A 22,459-nucleotide genomic window follows, 5' to 3' on the forward strand; every position below is an offset into this window, starting at 1 on the left:
CTACCTGTGTGCTCAGGTCTTTGCATGATTCTTTACCGTGGAATGGTGCCTTTGCGGTTGCCTCTACAGTCTGGGCTTCAGCCAAAGAAGGCGTCTCCTGGTATGCTTCTTAGGTTGGGGCCCTGCCACCCTCGGGGTCCAGGTTCTCAGCAGGCTTCTCACTCTAGCCTGACCTCCCTCACGCAGTTTGCTCTCTGGATCATCCACATCCTCTTTCTCCTATTGTCTCTAGTTGTCTCTAGCTGGCGGCCTTCTGCACCTTGCCAACACAGGTTCTGATTAGCTAACGCTGCCTCTTTCTCCAATTGATATCTCACTATCTTGCCTCTGGGACGCCATCCTAAAACCCATTCTGCAAAGAGAGTTCTACTTCCTTTTATACCAGTGCAGCCAGAGCGATTGGAGAAATGAGGACCTGAGGACCTGTCAGGTCCGTAGATGAGGATCCGGACGACATGCAGACTCTCAGGGGCTGTGCTTGCTGAAACACTCCTACCCTAAAGGCTACCCTAAAGGATACCCCTCTACCCCGGTAACAGAAACCACACAGGGGAGTCTATCTCCCAAAGGCAGGAGTGCTATGGGACACCCCTCCCCATGACAATGGCAATAGTAGCTGGAGCTATGAGGGGACAAAGGACAGAAGAATAGTACTATAGTTCACAGGGGTCAGATAAGGGAGGGGGTTGGATAGTTGCTCACCATGGGACAAAGAAGCCTCTCTAAACCTAACAGTGAAGCTCCAGGGTAGGGGAGCAGTGTTCCAAGCATGGAGAAGGAAACCACAACAAAAGAAAATCGAAATACTTAGCTAATTACCTGAGAGACACAGATACTGGTAAAGGTCCTGCGTAGGGGTATGACTCAGTTGCAACAACACTTGAGTCATGTTCCTCTGCTTCTTTTAACACCAAATCCAACTCCAACTCCGGCAAACTTTTCACAAAATCCTCTGGGAGCTAGAGTCCCTCCCTAGCCCCCCAAGCAGACCTAACCCATCCACCCACCCAGAATATTTGCACATACATTCAATCACATTCATGCCCATTACCCCACCAGTCACTCACCCATACACCTTCACTCACATACACTCACACTGGGACCCAGAACATTCACACACACACACACACCCAGCCACATTCCTAACCATTCACCCACCGTTAAATCACCCATAATCCTTCTCCCACATCGACTCACACTGCATTCTCCATACAGGCATGCAAACCCACCCACCCAGTACATTCAAACACACACGGGCCTCATTACGACCCAGGCGGTAAGTTACCGCCTGGGCCGTGACTTTACCACCATGGCGTAAACTATGTTTACGCCATGGTGGCTGGCGGATTTACCGCCCCATTCCAACCTTGGCGGGGCGGTAAATCCCCATTTTCCCATTTACCCTTCCCCATTCCCATTTTGCCCCATAGGGCATAATGGGAGTGGGGAAGGCGTTAATTACACCACCGTAAATTACGGTGGCGTAATTAACTCCATGGTCCCTTAGCGCCATGGATTTTAACACCTGCTAAAAGCAGGTGTTAAAACCTCCATGGCGCTAAGGGACCTCGTACTCAGGCGGTAAGGGTCGGCGCTGTTTACGCCGCCGTAAAACCCTTACCGCCTGAGTTGTAATGAGGCCCACTATCACACTCATACCCATTCACCCACCAGTCACACTGACTCATACATCTTCTCTCACATCTACACACACTGCATTCTAAACATAGGCACGTACCCACCCAAAACATTCAAACACACATTGCCACATTCCTACTCATTGACCCACCATGCAAACTTTCTCTCACATCCACTCAGACTGCATTCTCCACACAGGTACGCACCCACCCACCCATAACATTCAACACACCCTATCACATTCATTCTTATTCACCCTCCACTCATTTACCCATACCACATACATACATCTAACAATCACCTCACACATGCAATCTAACATGCACCGCACACATGCAAAATACACATACACATCACAAAGTGGGTGGCTTCCGTTGACCTCCAGAATTCCCTGGTCTCCTTCGTCGGCCGTTGCACATCTGACCTTTTCTCTTTTATCAGGGAATGATGGAGGTGTAACAAACTTCTGTTTGCTCCAAGCATTTTGCATGCATACTTTTAAACTGGAAGGACCTTTTCTCCCATTGGATAAATTATCTCTTGCGGTAAACCCGCCGTACTTTGTATGGTATGCATAGGGGTGGTGGAGCTTTAGCGTGGAACCATCCCTTTTCATTTCGATTTTTGTATTGAAATCCTTTCAGATAGTTTTATGAAACTCCCAGAAGTAACAATGAGAAATGATAGTCCTAAATCAGCTTTTCAAAGTTACAAAACAGGGATGCCACCGACCATTTTTGCAGTTGGGGTGGCGACACTTTTACAGAGCTACACTTTACAGTGTGTTTGGAAATGGTGAAATTATCATCTCAAAAAGTGCTATAACATCACCATAATTACTTAAATAGACCATACAAACTCAATATTTACTTTTAAACGTCCACACATGCATCTTAGCTACAATTCATGCCCACAAAGTTGCAACTAACACAGTAAAAAGACAGACGCCAAAATAGGATTGTCTGCCCCGAAGAAGGCAACACAGAAATACATCATCAAGTATTCATTCTAGTGGGTTCTGAGGGAGATCCATGATATGATCGGTTATTTATAACACGCTTAATACCCTGAGGTTTCTAAGCGTGGATCCGGGGATCATGGTAGTGTAGCCACAAAATAAAAACGGACTGGGGATCTACAGCTTCCTCCAATTTCCCTATCCTCATCCCCCCACATCTTTTGTCTCACACGTAGATACCTTTTCCTTTTTTCAGTGTTTTTTTGTATTTTTAGGGCGTTTTCCAATGTTTAAAATGTGCTTAGTGAGTTTTTGACATTTTGTGCTACAAATCAATCACAGACAACTGTGTTTTCCCAGTCTATACAAGAAAGCTACTGTTATTGCTGCATGCATAATTCAAAAGCCAAGCCAACGGCATCTTTGAAAGATTTATGACAAGTGTCAAAAGGACGCTACAGATTGCAAACATCCTCAACAAGCCATTTAAGCAAGCCCTGTATCTATTCCTGCGAAATACAGACACATGCCCCACAGCACCACAGGAGTCTGCCCATCAGACCTCGTGTTCCAAAGAACGGTGAGAACACAACTACCTGAAGGCAGCAAACTGCAGCCCACGTGGCCACTAACAGAACAGCAAGGACTCGAGACCAGGAAGAAAAGAGCAAAATGAAAGAAAGAACAGACGCCTGGCGAGGAGCAAGGGAATGTGACATTGAGCTAGGAGATACTAGTGTGTCAGCCATAGATGAGAAAGGAAGCCCCGACATTCGCGCCAGAGCGACTGGTCGTGACCAGCAAAAAAGGAACCATGATAACAGCAACCGGGGAGCAACATCCGCCCGTAACGCGGAACTCCTCCCACTTCAAGAAGCTCATGGACCCAGACCCACTGACGTGGGAATATTCTTGAAGCGTCAACACTGACCTGTTCTCGGACGACTTGTACCTGGGGGACAGCGTGCAGTCGGAGGAAGAGAGCAGCAGTGCAGAATTGGATAGCCCCACACAAGGGGGGGTGCCCAGCTTACCGACGTGACCCCAGCGATGCCGCATTAAGCCCCAGCGCCTTGAAACACTTGTGTATAGGCGCGTTATAAATGCCATATCATATCAATTGAAGGGATGGGGTAAACTTTAAGTGAGCCGGCATGTTAAAAAAGGGGGGAGATGTCACGTTGTGACCAGGGCGCATAGCCCTCCCTCATCATTGTGAGGGAAGGCCCACATTTGGGCCAAACCTACGGGAAGTGACATTGCGTTAGGAAGGGGGCGGGAGAAATGGGGAAAGTCAGTTACGACGATGTTGGCGTGGAATAAAGAAGCACATACCGCACCAGCCTTTGTCTGTCCTTTATTTGAAAGATTAGGCCGTCCGCCTGTGCAGCCTTCAGTGCGGGTATGGCCAGATTCCACAATTACCTATTTTCCAACCCTTGCATACCAAAACAGCTGTAAATTACAGAATAGGGGCATTTCTATTTAACTGAAGGTGGAACAAAGGGGTCACCTCCCTTGCGGTCTTTGCACATCATGTGGCTGCTTCCAGAGAGGTTCTAGAATGCCAGGTAGTCCCACGCTGTGCCCATCACTGGCTCACTGGCAGGCCAGCAGATGGATAGCTTCTGCTTCTCGTCTCTCCGCTCTCTCTCACAGTCCGCTCACTGTCCCTTCCTTCCATTTCTGATTCTCATTTCTCCAATTTTGTGTCTCCTCTCTCCCTTTCCCGTGCCCTCTCCTCCCCCTCACAGTCTGTCACACTATTCGCTCCTTTTGGTTTTGTCTCGGCCTCCCATGTAGTCTCTTTTTCCTCCCTCCTGTTTGGTCTGTCTAGAAATATCTTCTTTTAAAATTGTATTTGTTATGGTTTCATAATTTAAACCGTTCCCACATTATTAATCACATCACATATAATTAAAATCAATAAAACTCGTATAGAACAAATCCAAGTATGGAAAAATACTGCCAAGTAAATGAACTTATTGCATTTCAGACATGATTACATCAACAATCCATTATTAAAACATAGTTTGCTTTGGCAAACCTAAACTGCTTCAGCAATATAAGTGGACCGTACAATTCTGTAAACAGTTCATTCAACTAAAGTGCAGACTGTTCTGGAAGGATAGCTCAGCCCCAACGTGCTCGCCTTGGAAACAAAATGACACTAAGCAACACAAGTTCGATCCCGGGTCCGCGCTTAAAAACCTCCGGGCATTAAGCGCATTATAAATACACAATTTTGGGCCTCATCACGACTTCGGCGGTAACCCTTAAATCCGGCGGTAGCGCTATTACCACCGGATTTAAGGGTCCGCCGAATCAGGGCTTCGGCGGATTTCACCCCAGCTCTGAGCTGGGGGTAAATCTGCCGATAATTCGCGCTATTACCGCCGGCGGTATTAGCGTGAAGATTCCCCATTGAGCCCAATGGGGAATGGGGCATTCCCGAATGGGCTCAGTGGGGAATGGGGACTTACATTACTCGTGATCCGGCGCTATTAGCGCCGGGGAGTTCGGCGGTAGTGCTAAAACCGCCCGCGCTAATAGCGTTACCGTTACCGCCCAAGTCGTGATGAGGCCCATATTCCTGTAATAGCGCCTCGATGCCCAGGGCTGTGTGAGCGCTTTAAAAGTGCAAATTAAATGAAATTGTTCTTGTTCCGCTTGTCGCTAATCAGGAAATAACCGAACGGGCCTATAATACTTTCACAATAAATTGACATATTCAGTTACAAAAAACAATGCATTCAACTGAAAGGACAATTGCCTCCATTTTTACCAGCTGCCCTTTCATCAATAAAGTGACAAATGCTGTAAGATCGTACTTCCCTTAACCGTAGACTACCCATTACCCAGAATTCTCTGCTGGTACCATGAACATCTCTCTAAGTAAGGAAGCCAAGACTAAGGTCAGGGAAGGTCCTTTACCATACACATGTCTCTCTCAAAGAGGCTCAGAAATCACTCCAGTACCCGCCTGTACAAACCTTTCAAAATGTTTCCTTCTACTGTCTGCAAACGCAACATACTACGCGCGTCTCAGTGTTTGCTCCTAGTTCATTTGTACAGCTTGCAATTTACATTGGTTATGATTCAAATCCCGTTGTGGGCCTACCACTTCAAACGTGTGTAGCACATTAAGTCGCAATCTTAAAAAACTGTTTCTAAATATTGAAAACAGACTTTTTTTAAATACACCATTGCAGATCTCAACATAAGGGGGTATTTGACATATTCCTTCAATCATTTTTGAGGAGTTATTTCAAAAAACGTAGCAGGCGCTCCTCACCAGAAAGAACATGGCATGATAACCTGTTCTGAGTTTGCAGCACACACTTTTTGCTCACTGTACCTTTCACAGATGGTAAATACTCATTTGCATATCAGTTTTTGTTGCGCCCAAACGGGCAGCCCAGCACCGAAATGCAATGGCAATTCCTCTCTGAACAAGAGTACTAACAGCAACCCCATACACGTGTTTTAGCCTTGTTGGGCCTTATCAGTGAGGTGGAGCTGTGCCTCTCTGAGCACAGTGAGAAGGGAGTCCACGTCTGGTTGCCCCCTGGTAACTCAGGGTGACCAACCCCAAGTTCCTTGCAAATATTTCAAAAAAGGTAGCAGGCACTCCTCTCCAGAAAGAACATGGCATGATAACCTGTTCTGAGATGAGAGTTTGCAGCAGACGCTTTTTGCTCACTGTACCTTTCACAGATGGGAAATATCTATTTGCATATCAGTCTTTGTCCCGCCCACATGGGCAGTCCCGCACCGAAATGCTATGGCAATTCCTCTCTGAACAAGAGTACCAACAGCAACCCCATACACATGTTTCAGCCTTGTTGAGGAGTTAGAATTTCCCAATTCCCTATCATTTCAAACTCCTGGAGTATTTTTTTGGCTATGTTCGGGTTTTCGTGGGTCAAATGGCTTCCTTAATCCAACCTTCGCAGCGTAACATAAAAGCTTGGAGTGTCTCATCCTTTACCAGCGGTGTCATCTAGGTTTTTACCCCTGGATGCGCATCATTTATAATATAAATTCAGCTTATCCCATTTTATGCTGGAGCAAGGGTCCCGCTCAAATCTTACTGCTGCAATAGGGAGTGATATTGGACGTCTCAATACAGATCGCCAAATAGTACCCTCTAGGGTCACTATTTCCAGTTTCTTAACTCAAATTAGTTCCAACCCATGCAATCTACTAGGGGTTACTTTAGCCTTATAAAAGTCAGTTAATGGTTGTAAGATATAACGACCACATTTCCCTAGTTTGATTTGCATTTGTGCTATAAACACACTTACTTCTTTAGAAGCAATATTTGCTCTTGCGTCTGTTCCTTGCACCGAGTTCCTCTTAAAAACAAGCATTAGCAAAGTTAACCGTTCTGGTTCTTGGCATTAGATAGGCGTTTGCCCTACATTGCCATGATATGTCCAAGTACTAACGGAATGTGTCATCTGTTGCGATCTTATGGACAGGTGGTACTATTATGGCAGCGCCTGGAAAATGCCTACACTATGCCAACACAAAAGCCAAAACGATTAGCTTTGCCAATGCTTGTTGCAAAGGTGTTGGTTACCACTTGATCACATATGAGGTGTAGAGCCACATTGGCCAATGCTGCACACTTTGGTAGCGTGGAAGAGCAAATTAGGGCATTGCGAGCTGCATTCTAATTATAGCCTTTTTTAAGCATGCACGAGATCATTATCCAAGTAATCCGCGCGATTTGTGTGGGCCTGGCAGCTTGGCACATTCAGTCATGTGCTTTTCTGCCATGCGGATTGCTGTGCTCCTTGAGGACCGTGTTTTGTTGGGTGCATAGGGTCTTCAATACCCCAGGATGCATGTCAGGGTGTGAGGCATGATCAGGCCACGAGAAGACTCATTCTTGCACGTGGTGGGTTCTCTGAGGTTCGTGTCCAGGATTCCCTTCTCATGCAGGAAAGTCAAGAGAATCCCCTTTCACTGACTAGATCAATATCTGGAATATGGGACTGAGTGTGAGGTTAGGCACTTGCAAGGCACTTTTTAGGCACTTGCAAGATAAATGTTTGAACTCTGTTCAATGAAAACGCAAACTGGTCCTTCGTTTGAAGCATGGCTATGCTGTTTCCAAGTTTGCACCCAGGACACATAATTCTTCAAGTGCAAGTTGATTCTCGGGGTGTACCAAACCTCCGCTTCGAGTAAGTATTAGGCCGAAATTCAGGTGGAAAAAAAAAGCTATTCATCACCAGCCGAATATTTTCTCTTTTCATTGGAATACAATGTACCAACTCAGAGAGGCAACCATGAAGTCCAGATTGCAAAATAGAATGGAATTCAACATTGTTTGAAAGCATTCGTGATGAAGTATGCGACTAAGGGCATATGTTGGTGTACTGGAGAGGGGGAATGGTGAGGATGAGTGACAGGTCAGAAATTCTGATGGAGAAACTTGAAGAATTCGCAACAGGTAGAGGAGCAGGGCTGGGGCCGTCAGTTATACATAGTGGCATTCCCCTGGGTAAAAGTATAGGAACTTTGAGGTGTGAAATCTCTCCACTTCCCCTCTGGGTCAGTCTGCCAGGGGGAATGTTCAGAGATAGTTATGTGGACTCTCTTTGTGTGATATGTAGTCAAGGAACCATGCTCTGTTGGTACAAGTGGTAGGTGGGAAGGACGTCTGGAAATTAGAAGACGTTCAAAGAGGAAGGCTGCCTCTCTTGTTCAGTAGGGCTGGGGATGAGTCAGTTACATGTGTAGCAGTGCAAGATGGGGCCGATATTTCTAAACCCATATTGGCCTTTTGGGCAGACTTGCTGATTGGGGAACCTTTTCAACAACATTATGGGCCTCATTACGACCCAGGCGGTAAGGGGTTTACGGCAGCGTAAACAGCGCCGACCCTTACCGCCTGAGTACGAGGTCCCTTAGCGCCATGGAGCTTTTAACACCTGCTTTAGCAGGTGTTAAAATCCATGGCGCTAAGGGACCATGGAGTTAATTACGCCACCGTAATTTACGGTGGCGTAATTAACGCCTTCCCCACTCCCATTATGCCCTATGGGGCAAAAATGGGAATGGGGAAGGGTAAATGGGGATTGGGGACTTACCGCCCCGCCAAGGTCGGAATGGGGCGGTAAGTCCGCCAACCACCATGGCGGAATTGCAACCTTAGCGGCATGGACCATGGTGCTAATAGCACCATGGTCCTCCGCCAAGGTCGTAATGAGGGCCTATATCCCTCTCTGCCCCAACAGGGAAAGGTGTGAGAGATGAGAGCAGAATATCTGCTGGCGTTGTGTGGTGTGAGGAGTGAGAGAAATAGAAAAAGCCATAGGGCCTTGCATCCTCTAGTGGGGTGGGAAGGAGGGGAGGTAAAGACGTTGATTGCCATTTGGTGAAATTGAGTGACTGCTCAATAGGAAGGTTGTGTAGGAGGAGGAAGGGAGGCACTAACTTGTAAGTATTGTGCAGACAAAATAAAACAGAATTCTAAAAATAACAGTTTAATGTCTATTGCAGTAATTTCCAGTGCTCAAGTGAGAATGTCTCAAGGCCACTTGGGACGGAAAAAGAACTGAACAAAACGAAACCGTATGTTGCCACACAGTAGCCCCATTATGCACTCCTCTGGGGACATATAGTCCCAAATAGAGATAAGTAGCCTATGACCTGGGTAGCCCCACTTGGGAAAACCCACATGTAGACACAAAGGTTCAGTAATGATAAAAAATGTCATATAGATGTTATATTCACATTTAGTTAATCAACGTTCTTAAAGCCCGTTCAAAGTCCATAAATCATCTGACATAAAAGACACATTTCAAAGAAAGCAGCTCAAAAACTGTTATAGTAGTCAAAAGATCAAAACTTTATCTCATCAAGATTTAGAGAAATACCCATATAAAGCACAATGGGATTGCAGAAGAATGGATAAAACCATAGTGTAAATAACACCATGTTTCAAATGTGCATTATGCCATGTCAAAACTAATCAGAACCAATCAGATCAAGGTAAGTTCCAACACACAACAACTCGTGTTTACAGCATTCACACAAGTAATGTGGTTATACACATTTGGTTTACACATACATCCAAAATAGCTCCTTTCAGATTGATATGTTGCCAACATGTTTCGGATTCTTAATAATCCATCTTCAGGGCAAGTGAGCTACATGTTCCTACTGTTCATAGTATTTTGCTTTTAGACACCTAAGGGGTTATAGATAAGGTAACTCAGTATGTGGACCGATATAGATGATACAACAACTTAGTTCATGTAAGAACTTAGCTAAGAACTTAGCTAATAACCTCGGGGTCATCTTTGACTCCACCCTTTCCTTCTCTGCCCACATCTCTGAGGTCTATAAAAAGTCAAAAATCCGACACCACCTCCTCAGAGGTACTCTGCCTTTCCTCTCCTTCCCCCAGAAACTCATGGTATCCCAAGCTCACGTTCTCTGTAGCTTGGACTATTGTAACAGCCTCTTTCTAAATCTGCTTCTACTCTCCGCCCTCTGCAACTAATCAATACAGGACTGCGAGATTTGTCCTTGGCCTCAAGCCCTGGGATTGTATCTCTCCAGCTCTGAAATCTCTCCACTGGCTCCCATAGGATGCAAGGATTAAATTCAAAACCCTCTGCATTGTCCACAAGGCTTTCTGGGGCCTTGTGGAATACCTTCAGCTATCCCTCCGCAAATACCTTCCCTCTCGAGCTCTTCGCTCCTGAACTCCAACTCCCTCAGGGTCAGTTGTTTTTCAAAGAAACGAGCTGGGGGTAGATCTCTGTCTTCGGCTGGGGCCTCCCTCCGGAATAGCCTCCCTGCCACTCTAAAACTTGAGGAGAACCATCTCTGTTTCCGGAAGCACCTCAAGACCTTCCTCTTTTCTTCTGCCTTTGCTCCCCCCTCTCCCTTGCTGATCTGTTCTCTCTTGGCACTGTGCACATGGCCACCCTCTGTCCTCTGGGCCCAGGTACCTGCTCACCCTACCACCCTCCTGCACTGCCTCCGGGCCACCCCTTGCACTGGGGTCTGTATCTGTACCCATACAGCCCCCACTTTTCTTCCTGCACTTATCAGACCTACCCTGTCTGCTGCCTTAAACCTAGCCCTTGCAAATTGCTGGCTGCATTACCACTGTTTGTTGCCTTTATTATTTATTTATTGTTATTTATCTGTTTCTCCTCTGCTTCGCACTTTCCACTTCTCCCTCCTTCCATGCACTTTTCCCCTCCCCCTCTCCCATGCACTTGCGCGTTCTCAATGTCACTTGGCCTAGTAAGATCGCTGTTTTGTTCTCCCCTGTTCCCCTCCCTTGCCTTGTCGCGCTCTGATACACTTGTGTACGAGCGCGATAGAAATAAAATATCAATCAATCAACGTATGTAGATGTATGTAGATTTCACTGACCTTCTGGCCCATACAGATGTAGTGCAAGAAGGGTTACACCTGTTAAAGTAAGAATTCCATGTAAATCAAACTGGAGGTCCCTAGATTCTATTGTAATAGCGTTAATAGTACATTATTAGCCTTTAAGGACTGTCGAATAAAACTAGCTGAGAAGACAGAGATTACAACAGCCGGGAGTGAGAATTGGGCGGTCATAGAGGCACTGTCTTTGTATATGTAATTAAAGGGGAAGGAAAAGGAGAAATTGGTATGGGTACTTCTAGCAGAGTACAGCTATAAGTTTGCGAAGTGGAACGTGTTAAGTGAATCACAAAAAAAGGGAAATGTCCGGGTCTATAGAAAAGACATACAAAAGTCTCTAGCGTGAGAGCGACATAAGGATGACACCCGTGTGTAACTAAATACTACAGGAATTATTTAACTTGTGTGCCTATAGGGAAAGGACAAGGTACCCCCCATAGATCATGCAGTCAGTCTAAAAAGCCCCTTAGTCTGGGTGACAGATCTCAGTGTTACGGGAAATACATGCGCGTCATGTGCATTCGCCAGTGATATTAGCAACTCTGTGATGTGTATACCCTCGGCGGTGAAGGTCTACAGTGCCTTCTGTAGTTTCCTCTCCCACGTTTGTCCTATAGGGGGTGAGTTCCCCCTTTAAAGGTAGTAGAGAGAGAGAGCGTCCACTCACCTTGCGTGTACCTTCAACATGCGTCCGACACGAGCGGGTAGAAACGATATATACAGTTTTATGTGATCTGCAAGAAAGCTTGCACATTCACTTTTCACTTAAGCTACCACCGTTCATCCCGCCAGAGATTGCATTGTGGGTGATTTGCAATTGGCAATTGCAACCTGCAGTATCCATTTTGTTCATTGCAACCTTGCACTTTGCACTTCTGAAGCTTGCCTCTTGAGGGATATGCAACATCCTTCTGTACATTTGGTCCATGCTTTTTTAACCTCTTTTTTCCTGGATGAAATGCTTTTCATAAGGATGATATATCGGCTAAAATGAAGAAACATGGAAACACTTTTAAAATAGTGCTTTCATTTTTTTTTAAAGTGTTTTTCAATTATGAAACATGATTTATAAAATATAAGCACTAATTGACTTCATATTCTACTTCGGCCGAACACTTGACGAATTATTCGGTATTCGGCCGAATACTAAATATTCTATTGCATACACCCCTTCCTGAATCCGCGTGCTGCCAGCATGGGTGGGGGCCTCCGTCCTCCTTTAGGCATCCGTGCCAGAGGGTGATTGTTGTGCGTCCATAACGTCAATGCGCAATTGTAATTCATGACAATAAAACAATGCATTCCCGAGTTCAGACTCTCGCCAAAGGACACGTTGCCCTGGACAAGCCCCACGGTTTCTTTTGGGTCATGAATGGCAGCTGCTTTGATTGCACAAGATCACAGCAGTGTCGGGCTCGAAGCCGTGCACCTTAGATGTACAGCTATTATCCGAATCAACAAACTAGGAGCATCCAATGATTTCTGTTGGGGCGCGCGAAGCAGCCATGGTAACGCAGGGCATGCACACATCCGAGCTTTGAACCAAGAGAACAGCATCACACCTTTACACTTATTCATGAGGCCACAGAAAATGAAATGATTGATGGATTTTTACGTTGGAAAGGGCCAGGTGTTAAGCGTCAGATTTCTATGTTGTTTCCTTCTTATGAATGGGGAGTGAACACAATTATAATGTTGCTTCTTGTTAATCATATAACCATCAACAGACTACGGGCATCATTCCCAAAACAGAATGCATCTAAAAATAGCATACAGTGCTCTGACCTGCCTGCTTGCATTTGTAAGTGGCGGCGACGTGCTCCCAGCACTAATGTGCGGCCGGCCAGCATCACCCACACGGAAGCAGAGGACGCATTTACAGTGACAGAACCTTAACCGGCCTATCATTGTGACATGTAAAAAAGAAGCATTTCTATCGCTGCTTGAGGGATCCCTCTGCAAGTGCTTTATGCCTCTGCCGTGTGACTGTAAAATGCACGGAAGTGTCAGAGATGGCCCTCCAGTGCATTGCACATCGCCCTGCACCTGTACCAAGCAGCACAGTGGAATACTTTCATTTTCTGTGCTATTTGGGAAGTGCTTTGAAATGCTCAGAAACACCCCCGTCACTCCCCTGCTTTGCCCAATTATTAAAAGCAGTGGAAAGAGGGTTTCTGAGCGGGCACGTCTCTGGCGCACACATTCAGAGGCCCTTTGTGAATAAGGCCAAACTGTGTTTTCACACAAGATGTTTTAGTGCATTCCGTCACTTGCATGGAAATACGTTTTGAGAACTAGGCCCAATATATAGTGTGGAGTCGGCGATAGATCGCTCGCTTCAACATCCTTCTGCGCTCGATAAATAAGCACCACGCACTGTGGGTAATAATAAGCAGCGCTCAGATGCCCGAGGGTTCGTAGCGCTATATAAAGGCACATTATTATTATGAATGGCCACAGACCATTCATTCGCTGTTGGTACTGTGGGTACGGCTGATCTGTGTATGGGTGGCAGAATGGCATGCACCGTGTGCAGTACACAAGGGACAGGACCGCATTGATGGCATAGAACAAGTAAATGGTGCCGTCATAGGTGACGATGCTACAATGTGTGATGTCATCAGTGATGTCATGAGTAGGGCATGGTGGGCTATTGGATCAGTAACAATAACTGGCGAATTCCAAGGTTAAGTTTTCATTGTAACTATTGCGTCTCTTCAAATGATGCTGTTCTTGCTGGGAAGTTGTATATTTTTAAATATAAGTCACTATCTAACCATACCAGAGAACTATGACTCACTCCCCTTAGCACAATTTCTGTACCTGAATATAGATGCATATGAAGTCATTCGATACATACAGTTGTAAAACCAAGTTCTCAGTAAACAAGTCTGAATGAAGTTTTTTTTTGAGATTTCAGAAAATGCAAATGTTATCTAGTCTATTAGGCGTGTGTTTAGGCCTTGAAGTCCCGCCTTTTCCCTGTGAACAGTTCATTGCATGTTACCATTTACACTGGGAGCCCCGTTACCGCTTGGGGGGGAGGGGTGCAGTGCCCCCACTAGAATCCGCGTCATTGTGCATTGTAGGCCCTGCTTCAGTCGCGCTGACGCGCTCTCCTCTTCTTTCTATACAGCAGGACAATGAAGGGCCGGGCCCCTCCACCGCCGGTCCCACCTTCCGCCCTCAGGAGCCAGGGGGAGCGAAAATCAAGCACAGATTCCAAGATGGCGGGAGACCAGTGCCCCGAGGACCTGAAGGAGAACCTGCTGAACAGAAGCGTGGACACCGTTATCATTTTACCATCTGGGGTAGAGAAGACTGCCAGGGTGGAAGGCAGGTAGGTAGCACACTCCCAGAACTACTACTGTGTGCACACATGCGATTGGGCTGTTATTTACCTGTGATAACTTTGCAGCAAGGCTGAAGAAAAAAGGGCTTCCTAAACTCAGGTTCATACCAACCCCTAAGAAAAAAGTGTGATGACCTGCTAACCTGTACACAATAATTTTTACTATCGGTTCCTTGCGATTTAGTCAGGTCTCAGTGAGAGAACGCTGTGTGCATGCAGTCTCGATGGCACTGCACTGGGAGCAGACCCGCTCACTCTCTCGCGCTATGCCCGCCTGTCCGATTTCTGGTTAAACCCGGTCTTGCTCTCTTGGAGTCCATTTTTGGCGCGCCAGGCCACCTTTCCCAACAGCAGACTGCCTGGAAATAGCAAGCGCATCATTCACGCTCACACTGCTCCTGTCCCATCACGCGAGCACGCACAGAAGGATCAGAAATCACCCATGTGTGCATTGTGCGGTGACGCCCAGAGATGCTCACATGTATTTCCCGCGTTGGGGCTCCCCTCCATCTTTTAGGCATTCACAGGTTAAAATGTTGGCGATGCAGGGAGTCAAAAAAAGAAGGTGCTACACCTTTGGGTGGAGGGGCAATTATTGGAAAATACCCTGCAAGGTATTTCATTCCCTCGTTTACACGGGTTTTACAAAGTATTGCATTCGGTGTGTACTTTACTACTCGTGTAAGGTGTAGCTGTCGCAAACAGGCAGCCATCTTTGTACTGGCCATTTTTGAGGGTAAGGAAGGCCTCAGCAATAGGGAGTTTATTTTACGTTATGCTTAGTGTCATTGTTGGTCTTGCGTTATGCTATATTGAGTGTTTAGTAAGAGGTTAAACCTTAGTGTTGGCTTTGCCAACATTAATAGACTTTTGCAGATAGTAATCTGAACTCATTAACTGTGTTCTTCCACTTTATGAATGTACATATCTCCTGTCATTCCTTCACTCCAACCCTGCCATTTCCATCAGGCCCTGCAATGAATCCTCGTGATGAAGTAATCATGCATATGCACACATCATGCATATATGCACACCTTCTAAGTGACTTATATTCTTAAACCTAAACTCCCACCTTTCATCACACTGTGCCCTTTGCATAGGACAGATCTGACACAGGCCTGGGCTGCATTGCGCGGAGGGTCACCGGTTCCTGCTGAGACACGGGCACGGGTTGATATTTCTAAGCGCCACTGAGGCCAGGCTGCATTTCCTCACCAAGTTGCACACGCCTTTCCCTGCCTACTTTACCTATTTACTTATATACCCGGAGAAATGCTTAGCTGCGATGACATGGATATGCCTGTCTAGCACAGCTGCGACGTCTCCTCCCTGCCCCCTCGACCCTCTGCAGCTCCCCCACCTCGGGCTTTACCGGGTATCCAGTCATTTTACCCCAAGAAATTTAGAGCGTCAAGTTTTACAGAAGTAAAAAATACCAAAAAATTACCGATATAAGGGGTTGAAATGGGTGCGGATGGGGTTAAAAGGGTAGGAAAATGGGGAGTCTTGGTAAAACGTACCACTGTGAATTTTACTTCAGTACAGTGGCATATAAGCGCGTTGCCGCGTAGATGGCTAGCATGGAAGGGAAGCAGCGCGGCTGGTGCTATGGCGAGACTATCTGTAGCTATGACAGGAGACAGCATGGGCATGGAAGGGAAGCAACACGGCTGGTGCTATGGCGAGGCTATCCGTAGCTATGACAAGAGACATCATGGGTATGGAAGGGAAGCAGCGTGGCGGGTGCAATGGCGAGGCTATCTGGAAGGGAAGCAGCGCGGCTGGTGCTATGGCGAGGCTATCCGTAGCTATGACAGGAGACATCATGGGTATGGAAGGGAAGCAGTGCGGCTGGTGCTATGGCGAGTGTATCTGTAGCTATGACAGGAGACAGCATGGGCATGGTAGGGAAGCAGCGCGGCTGGTGCTATGGCGAGGCTATTCGTAGCTATGATAGGAGACATCATGGGCCTGGAAGGGAAGCAGCGCGGCTGGTGCTATGGCGAGGCTATCCGTAGCTATGGCAGGAGACAGCATGGGCATGGAAGAGAAGCAGCGCGGATGGTGCTATGGCGAGGCTATCCATAACTATGACAGGAGACAGCATGGGCATGGAAGGGAAGCAGCGCGGCTGGTGCTATGGCGAGGCTATCCGCAGCTATGACAGGAGAGAGCATGGGCATGGAAGGGAAGCAGCGTGGCTGGTGCTATGGCGAGGCTATCCGTAGCTATGACAGGAGACAGCATGGGCATGGAAGGTAAGCAGCGTGGCTGGTGCTATGTCGAGGCTATCCGTAGCTATGACAGGAGACACCATGGGCATGGAAGGGAAGCAGTGCGGCTGGTGCTATGGCGAGGCTATCCGTAGCAATGACAGGAGAGAGCATGGGCATGGAAGGGAAGCAGCGCGGCTGGTGCTATGGCGAGGCTATCCGTAGCTATGACCGGAGACAGCATGGGCATGGAAGGGAAGCAGCGCGGCTGGTGCTATGGCGAGACCATCCATAACTATGACAGGAGACAGCATGGGCATGGAAGGGAAGCAGCGCGGCTGGTGCAATGGCGAGGCTATCTGTAGCAATGACAGGAGACAGCATGGGCATGGTAGGGAACCAGCGCGGCTGGTGCTATGGCGAGGCTATTCGTAGCTATGACAGGAGACAGCATGGGCCTGGAAGGGAAGCAGCGCGGCTGGTGCTATGGCGAGGCTATCCGTAGCTATGGCAGGAGACAGCATGGGCATGGAAGAGAAGCAGCGCGGCTGGTGCTATGGCGAGACTATCCATAACTATGACAGGAGACAGCATGGGCATGGAAGGGAAGCAGCACGGCTGGTGCTATGGCGAGGTTATCCGTAGCTATGACAGGAGAGAGCATGGGCATGGAAGGGAAGCAGCACGGCTGGTGCTATGGCGAGGTTATCCGTAGCTATGACAGGAGAGACAGCATGGGTCTGGAAGGAAAGCAGCGCGGCTGGTGCTATGGCGAGGCTATCCGTAGCTATGACAGGAGACAGCATGGAAGGGAAGCAGCACGGGTGGTGCTATGGCGAGGCTATCCGGAGCTATGACAGGAGACAGCATGGACCTGGAAGGAAAGCAGCGCGGCTGGTGCTATGGCGAGGCTATCCGTAGCTATGACAGGAGAGACAGCATGGGCCTGGAAGGGAAGCAGCGCGGCTGGTACTATGGCAAGGCTATCCGTAGCTATGACAGGAGAGAGCATGGGCATGGAAGGAAAGCAGCACGGCTGGTGCTATGGCGAGGTTATCCGTAGCTATGACAAGAGAGCGCATGGGCATGGAAGGGAAGCAGCACGGCTGGTGCTATGGCGATGTTATCCGTAGCTATGACAGGAGAGACAGCATGGGCCTGGAAGGAAGGCAGCGCGGCTGGTGCTATGGCGAGGCTATCCGTAGCTATGACAGGAGACAGCATGGAAGGGAAGCAGCACGGGTGGTGCTATGGCGAGACTATCCGTAGCTATGACAGGAGACAGCATGGACCTGGAAGGAAAGCAGCGCGGCTGGGGCTATGGCGAGGCTATCCGTAGCTATGGCAGGAGACAGCATGGGCATGGAAGAGAAGCAGCACGGCTGGTGCTATGGCGAGGCTATCTGTAGCTATGACAGGAGAGACAGCATGGGGCTGGAAGGAAAGCAGCACGGCTGGTGCTATGGCGAGGCTATCCGTAGCTATGACAGGAGACAGCATGGAAGGAAAGCAGCGCGGCTGGTGCTATGGCAAGGCTATCCGTAGCTATGACAGAAGACAGCATGGGCATGGAAGGGAAGCAGCGCGGCTGGTGCTATGTCGAGGCTATCCGTAGCTATGACAGGAGACACCATGGGCATGGAAGGGAAGCAGCGCGGCTGGGGCTATGGCGAGGCTATCCGTAGCAATGACAGGAGAGAGCATGGGCATGGAAGGGAAGCAGCGCGGCTGGTGCTATGGCGAGACTATCCATAACTATGACAGGAGACAGCATGGGCATGGAAGGGAAGCAGCACGGCTGGTGCTATGGTGAGGTTATCCGTAGCTATGACAGGAGAGAGCATGGGCATGGAAGGGAAGCAGCATGGCTGGTGCAATGGCAAGGTTATCCGTAGCTATGACAGGAGAGACAGCATGGGCCTGGAAGGAAAGCAGCGCGGCTGGTGCTATGGCGAGGCTATCCGTAGCTATGACAGGAGACAGCATGGAAGGGAAGCAGCACAGGTGGTGCTATGGCGAGGCTATCCGTAGCTATGACAGGAGACAGCATGGACCTGGAAGGAAAGCAGCGCGGCTGGTGCTATGGCGAGGCTATCCGTAGCTATGACAGGAGAGACAGCATGGGCCTGGAAGGGAAGCAGCGTGGCTGGTGCTATGGCAAGGCTATCCGTAGCTATGACAGGAGACAGCATGGGCATGGAAGGGAAGCAGCGCGGCTGGGGCTATGGCGAGGCTATCCGTAGCTATGGTAGGAGACAGCATGGGCATGGAAGAGAAGCAGCACGGCTGGTGCTATGGCGAGGCTATCCGTAGCTATGACAGGAGAGACAGCATGGGCCTGGAAGGAAAGCAGCGCGGCTGGTGCTATGGCGAGGCTATCCGTAGCTATGACAGGAGACAGCATGGAAGGAAAGCAGCGTGGCTGGTGCTATGGCGAGGCTATCCGTAGCTATGACAGGAGACAGCATGGGCATGGAAGGGAAGCAGCGCGGCTGGTGCTATGTCGAGGCTATCCGTAGCTATGACAGGAGACACCATGGGCATGGAAGGGAAGCAGCGCGGCTGGGGCTATGGCGAGGCTATCCGTAGCAATGACAGGAGAGAGCATGGGCATGGAAGGGAAGCAGCGCGGCTGGTGCTATGGCGAGGCTATCCGTAGCTATGACCAGAGACAGCATGGGCATGGAAGGGAAGCAGTGCGGCTGGTGCTATGGCGAGACTATCCGTAGCTATGACAGGAGACAGCATGGGCATGGAAGGGAAGCAGCGCGGCTGATGCTATGGCGAGGCTATCCGTAGCTATGACAGGAGACAGCATGGGCATGGAAGGGAAGCAGCGCGGCTGGTGCTATGGCGAGGCTATCCGTAGCTATGACAGGAGACAGCATGGGCATGGAAGGGAAGCAGAGTGGCTGTTGCTATGGCGAGACCATCCATAACTATGACAGGAGACAGCATGGGCATGGAAGGGAAGCAGCGCGGCTGGTGCAATGGTGAGGCTATCTGTAGCAATGACAGGAGACAGCATGGGCATGGTAGGGAAGCAGCGCGGCTGGTGCTGTGGCGAAGCTATTCGTAGCTATGACAGGAGACAGCATGGGCCTGGAAGGGAAGCAGCACGGCTGGTGCTATGGCGAGGTTATCCGTAGCTATGACAGGAGACAGCATGGGCCTGGAAGGGAAGCAGCGCTGCTGGTGCTATGGCGAGGCTATCCGCAACTATGAGAGGAGAGAGCATGGGCATGGAAGGGAAGCAGCGCGGCTGGTGCTATAGCGAGGCTATCCGCAGCTATGACAGGAGACAGCATGGGCATGAAGGTAAGCAGCGCGGCTGGTGCTATGTCGAGGCTATCCGTAGCTATGACAGGAGACACCATGGGCATGGAAGGGAAGCAGCGTGGCTGGGGCTATGGCGAGGCTATCCGTAGCAATGACAGGAGAGAGCATGGGCATGGAAGGGAAGCAGCGCGGCTGGTGCTATGGCGAGGCTATCCGTAGCTATGACCGGAGACAGCATGGGAATGGAAGGGAAGCAGCGCGGCTGGTGCTATGGCGAGACTATCTGTAGCTATGACAGGAGACAGCATGGGCATGGAAGGGAAGCAGCGCGGCTGAAGCTATGGCGAGGCTATCCGTAGCTATGACAGGAGACAGCATGGGCATGGAAGGGAAGCAGCGCGGCTGGTGCTATGGCGAGACCATCCATAACTATGACAGGAGACAGCATGGGCATGGAAGGGAAGCAGCGCGGCTGGTGCAATGGCGAGGCTATCTGTAGCAATGACAGGAGACAGCATGGGCATGGTAGGGAAGCAGCGCGGCTGGTGCTATGGCGAGGCTATTCGTAGCTATGACAGGAGACAGCATGGGCATGGAAGGGAAGCAGCACGGCTGGTGCTATGGCGAGGTTATCCGTAGCTATGACAGGAGAGAGCATGGGTATGGAAGGGAAGCAGCACGGCTGGTGCTATGGCGAGGTTATCCGTAGCTATGACAGGAGCGACAGCATGGGCCTGGAAGGAAAGCAGCGCGGCTGGTGCTATGGCGAGGCTATCCGTAGCTATGACAGGAGACAGCATGGACGGGAAGCAGCACGGGTGGTGCTTTGGCGAGGCTATCCGTAGCTATGACAGGAGACAGCATGGACCTGGAAGGAAAGCAGCGCGGCTGGTGCTATGGCGAGGCTATCCGTAGCTATGACAGGAGAGACAGCATGGGCCTGGAAGGGAAGCAGCGCGGCTGGTGCTATGGCAAGGCTATCCGTAGCTATGACAGGAGACAGCATGGGCATGGAAGGGAAGCAGCGCGGCTGGGGCTATGGCGAGGCTATCCGTAGCTATGGCAGGAGACAGCATGGGCATGGAAGAGAAGCAGCACGGCTGGTGCTATGACGAGACTATCCATAACTATGACAGGAGACAGCATGGGCATGGAAGGGAAGCAGCACGGCTGGTGCTATGGCGAGGTTATCCGTAGCTATGACAGGAGAGAGCATGGGTATGGAAGGAAAGCAGCACGGCTGGTGCTATGGCGAGGTTATCCGTAGCTATGACAGGAGAGAGCATGGGCATGGAAGGGAAGCAGCACGGCTGGTGCTATGGCGAGGTTATCCGTAGCTATGACAGGAGAGACAGCATGGGCCTGGAAGGAAAGCAGCGCGGCTGGTGCGATGGCAAGGCTATCCGTAGCTATGACAGGAGACAGCATGGAAGGGAAGCAGCACGGGTGGTGCTATGGCGAGGCTATCCGTAGCTATGACAGGAGACAGCATGGACCTGGAAGGAAAGCAGCGCGGCTGGTGCTATGGCGAGGCTATCCGTAGCTATGACAGGAGAGACAGCATGGGCCTGGAAGGGAAGCAGCGCGGCTGGTGCTATGGCAAGGCTATCCGTAGCTATGACAGGAGACAGCATGGGCATGGAAGGGAAGCACCGCGGCTGGGGCTATGGCGAGGCTATCCGTAGCTATGGCAGGAGACAGCATGAGCATGGAAGAGGAGCAGCATGGCTGGTGCTATGGCGAGGCTATCCGTAGCTATGACAGGAGACAGCATGGAAGGAAAGCAGCGTGGCTGGTGCTATGGCGAGGCTATCCGTAGCTATGACAGGAGACAGCATGGGCATGGAAGGTAAGCAGCGTGGCTGGTGCTATGTCGAGGCTATCCGTAGCTATGACAGGAGACACCATGGGCATGCAAGGGAAGCAGTGCGGCTGGTGCTATGGCGAGGCTATCCGTAGCAATGACAGGAGAGAGCATGGGCATGGAAGGGAAGCAGCGCGGCTGGTGCTATGGCGAGGCTATCCGTAGCTATGACCGGAGACAGCATGGGCATGGAAGGGAAGCAGCGCGGCTGGTGCTATGGCGAGACCATCCATAACTATGACAGGAGACAGCATGGGCATGGAAGGGAAGCAGCGCGGCTGGTGCAATGGCGAGGCTATCTGTAGCAATGACAGGAGACAGCATGGGCATGGTAGGGAAGCAGCGCGGCTGGTGCTATGGCGAGGCTATTCGTAGCTATGACAGGAGACAGCATGGGCCTGGAAGGGAAGCAGCGCGGCTGGTGCTATGGCGAGGCTATCCGTAGCTATGGCAGGAGACAGCATGGGCATGGAAGAGAAGCAGCGCGGCTGGTGCTATGGCGAGACTATCCATAACTATGACAGGAGACAGCATGGGCATGGAAGGGAAGCAGCACGGCTGGTGCTATGGCGAGGTTATCCGTAGCTATGACAGGAGAGAGCATGGGCATGGAAGGGAAGCAGCACGGCTGGTGCTATGGCGAGGTTATCCGTAGCTATGACAGGAGAGACAGCATGGGTCTGGAAGGAAAGCAGCGCGGCTGGTGCTATGGCGAGGCTATCCGT

General features: G+C 49.6%; 1 protein-coding gene across 5 annotated transcripts in view; it reads left to right on the forward strand.

Moving 5' to 3' along the window:
* COBL (cordon-bleu WH2 repeat protein) overlaps window positions 1–22,459 on the forward strand; it is a 1,669,181-nt gene that overhangs the window by 612,594 nt on the left and 1,034,128 nt on the right. For all 5 annotated transcript variants that reach the window (XM_069613403.1, XM_069613401.1, XM_069613405.1 and 2 more), the window contains one exon: window positions 14,163–14,366. In XM_069613403.1, the coding sequence (XP_069469504.1) occupies window positions 14,170–14,366 (197 nt within the window). In that variant the 5' untranslated portion in view covers window positions 14,163–14,169. The remainder of the gene's footprint in view (window positions 1–14,162; window positions 14,367–22,459) is intronic.

The sequence above is a fragment of the Ambystoma mexicanum genome, chromosome 5p (assembly GCF_040938575.1).
Source record: "Ambystoma mexicanum isolate Mex_15411 chromosome 5p, UKY_AmexF1_1, whole genome shotgun sequence".
Taxonomy (NCBI): Eukaryota; Metazoa; Chordata; class Amphibia; order Caudata; family Ambystomatidae; genus Ambystoma; species Ambystoma mexicanum.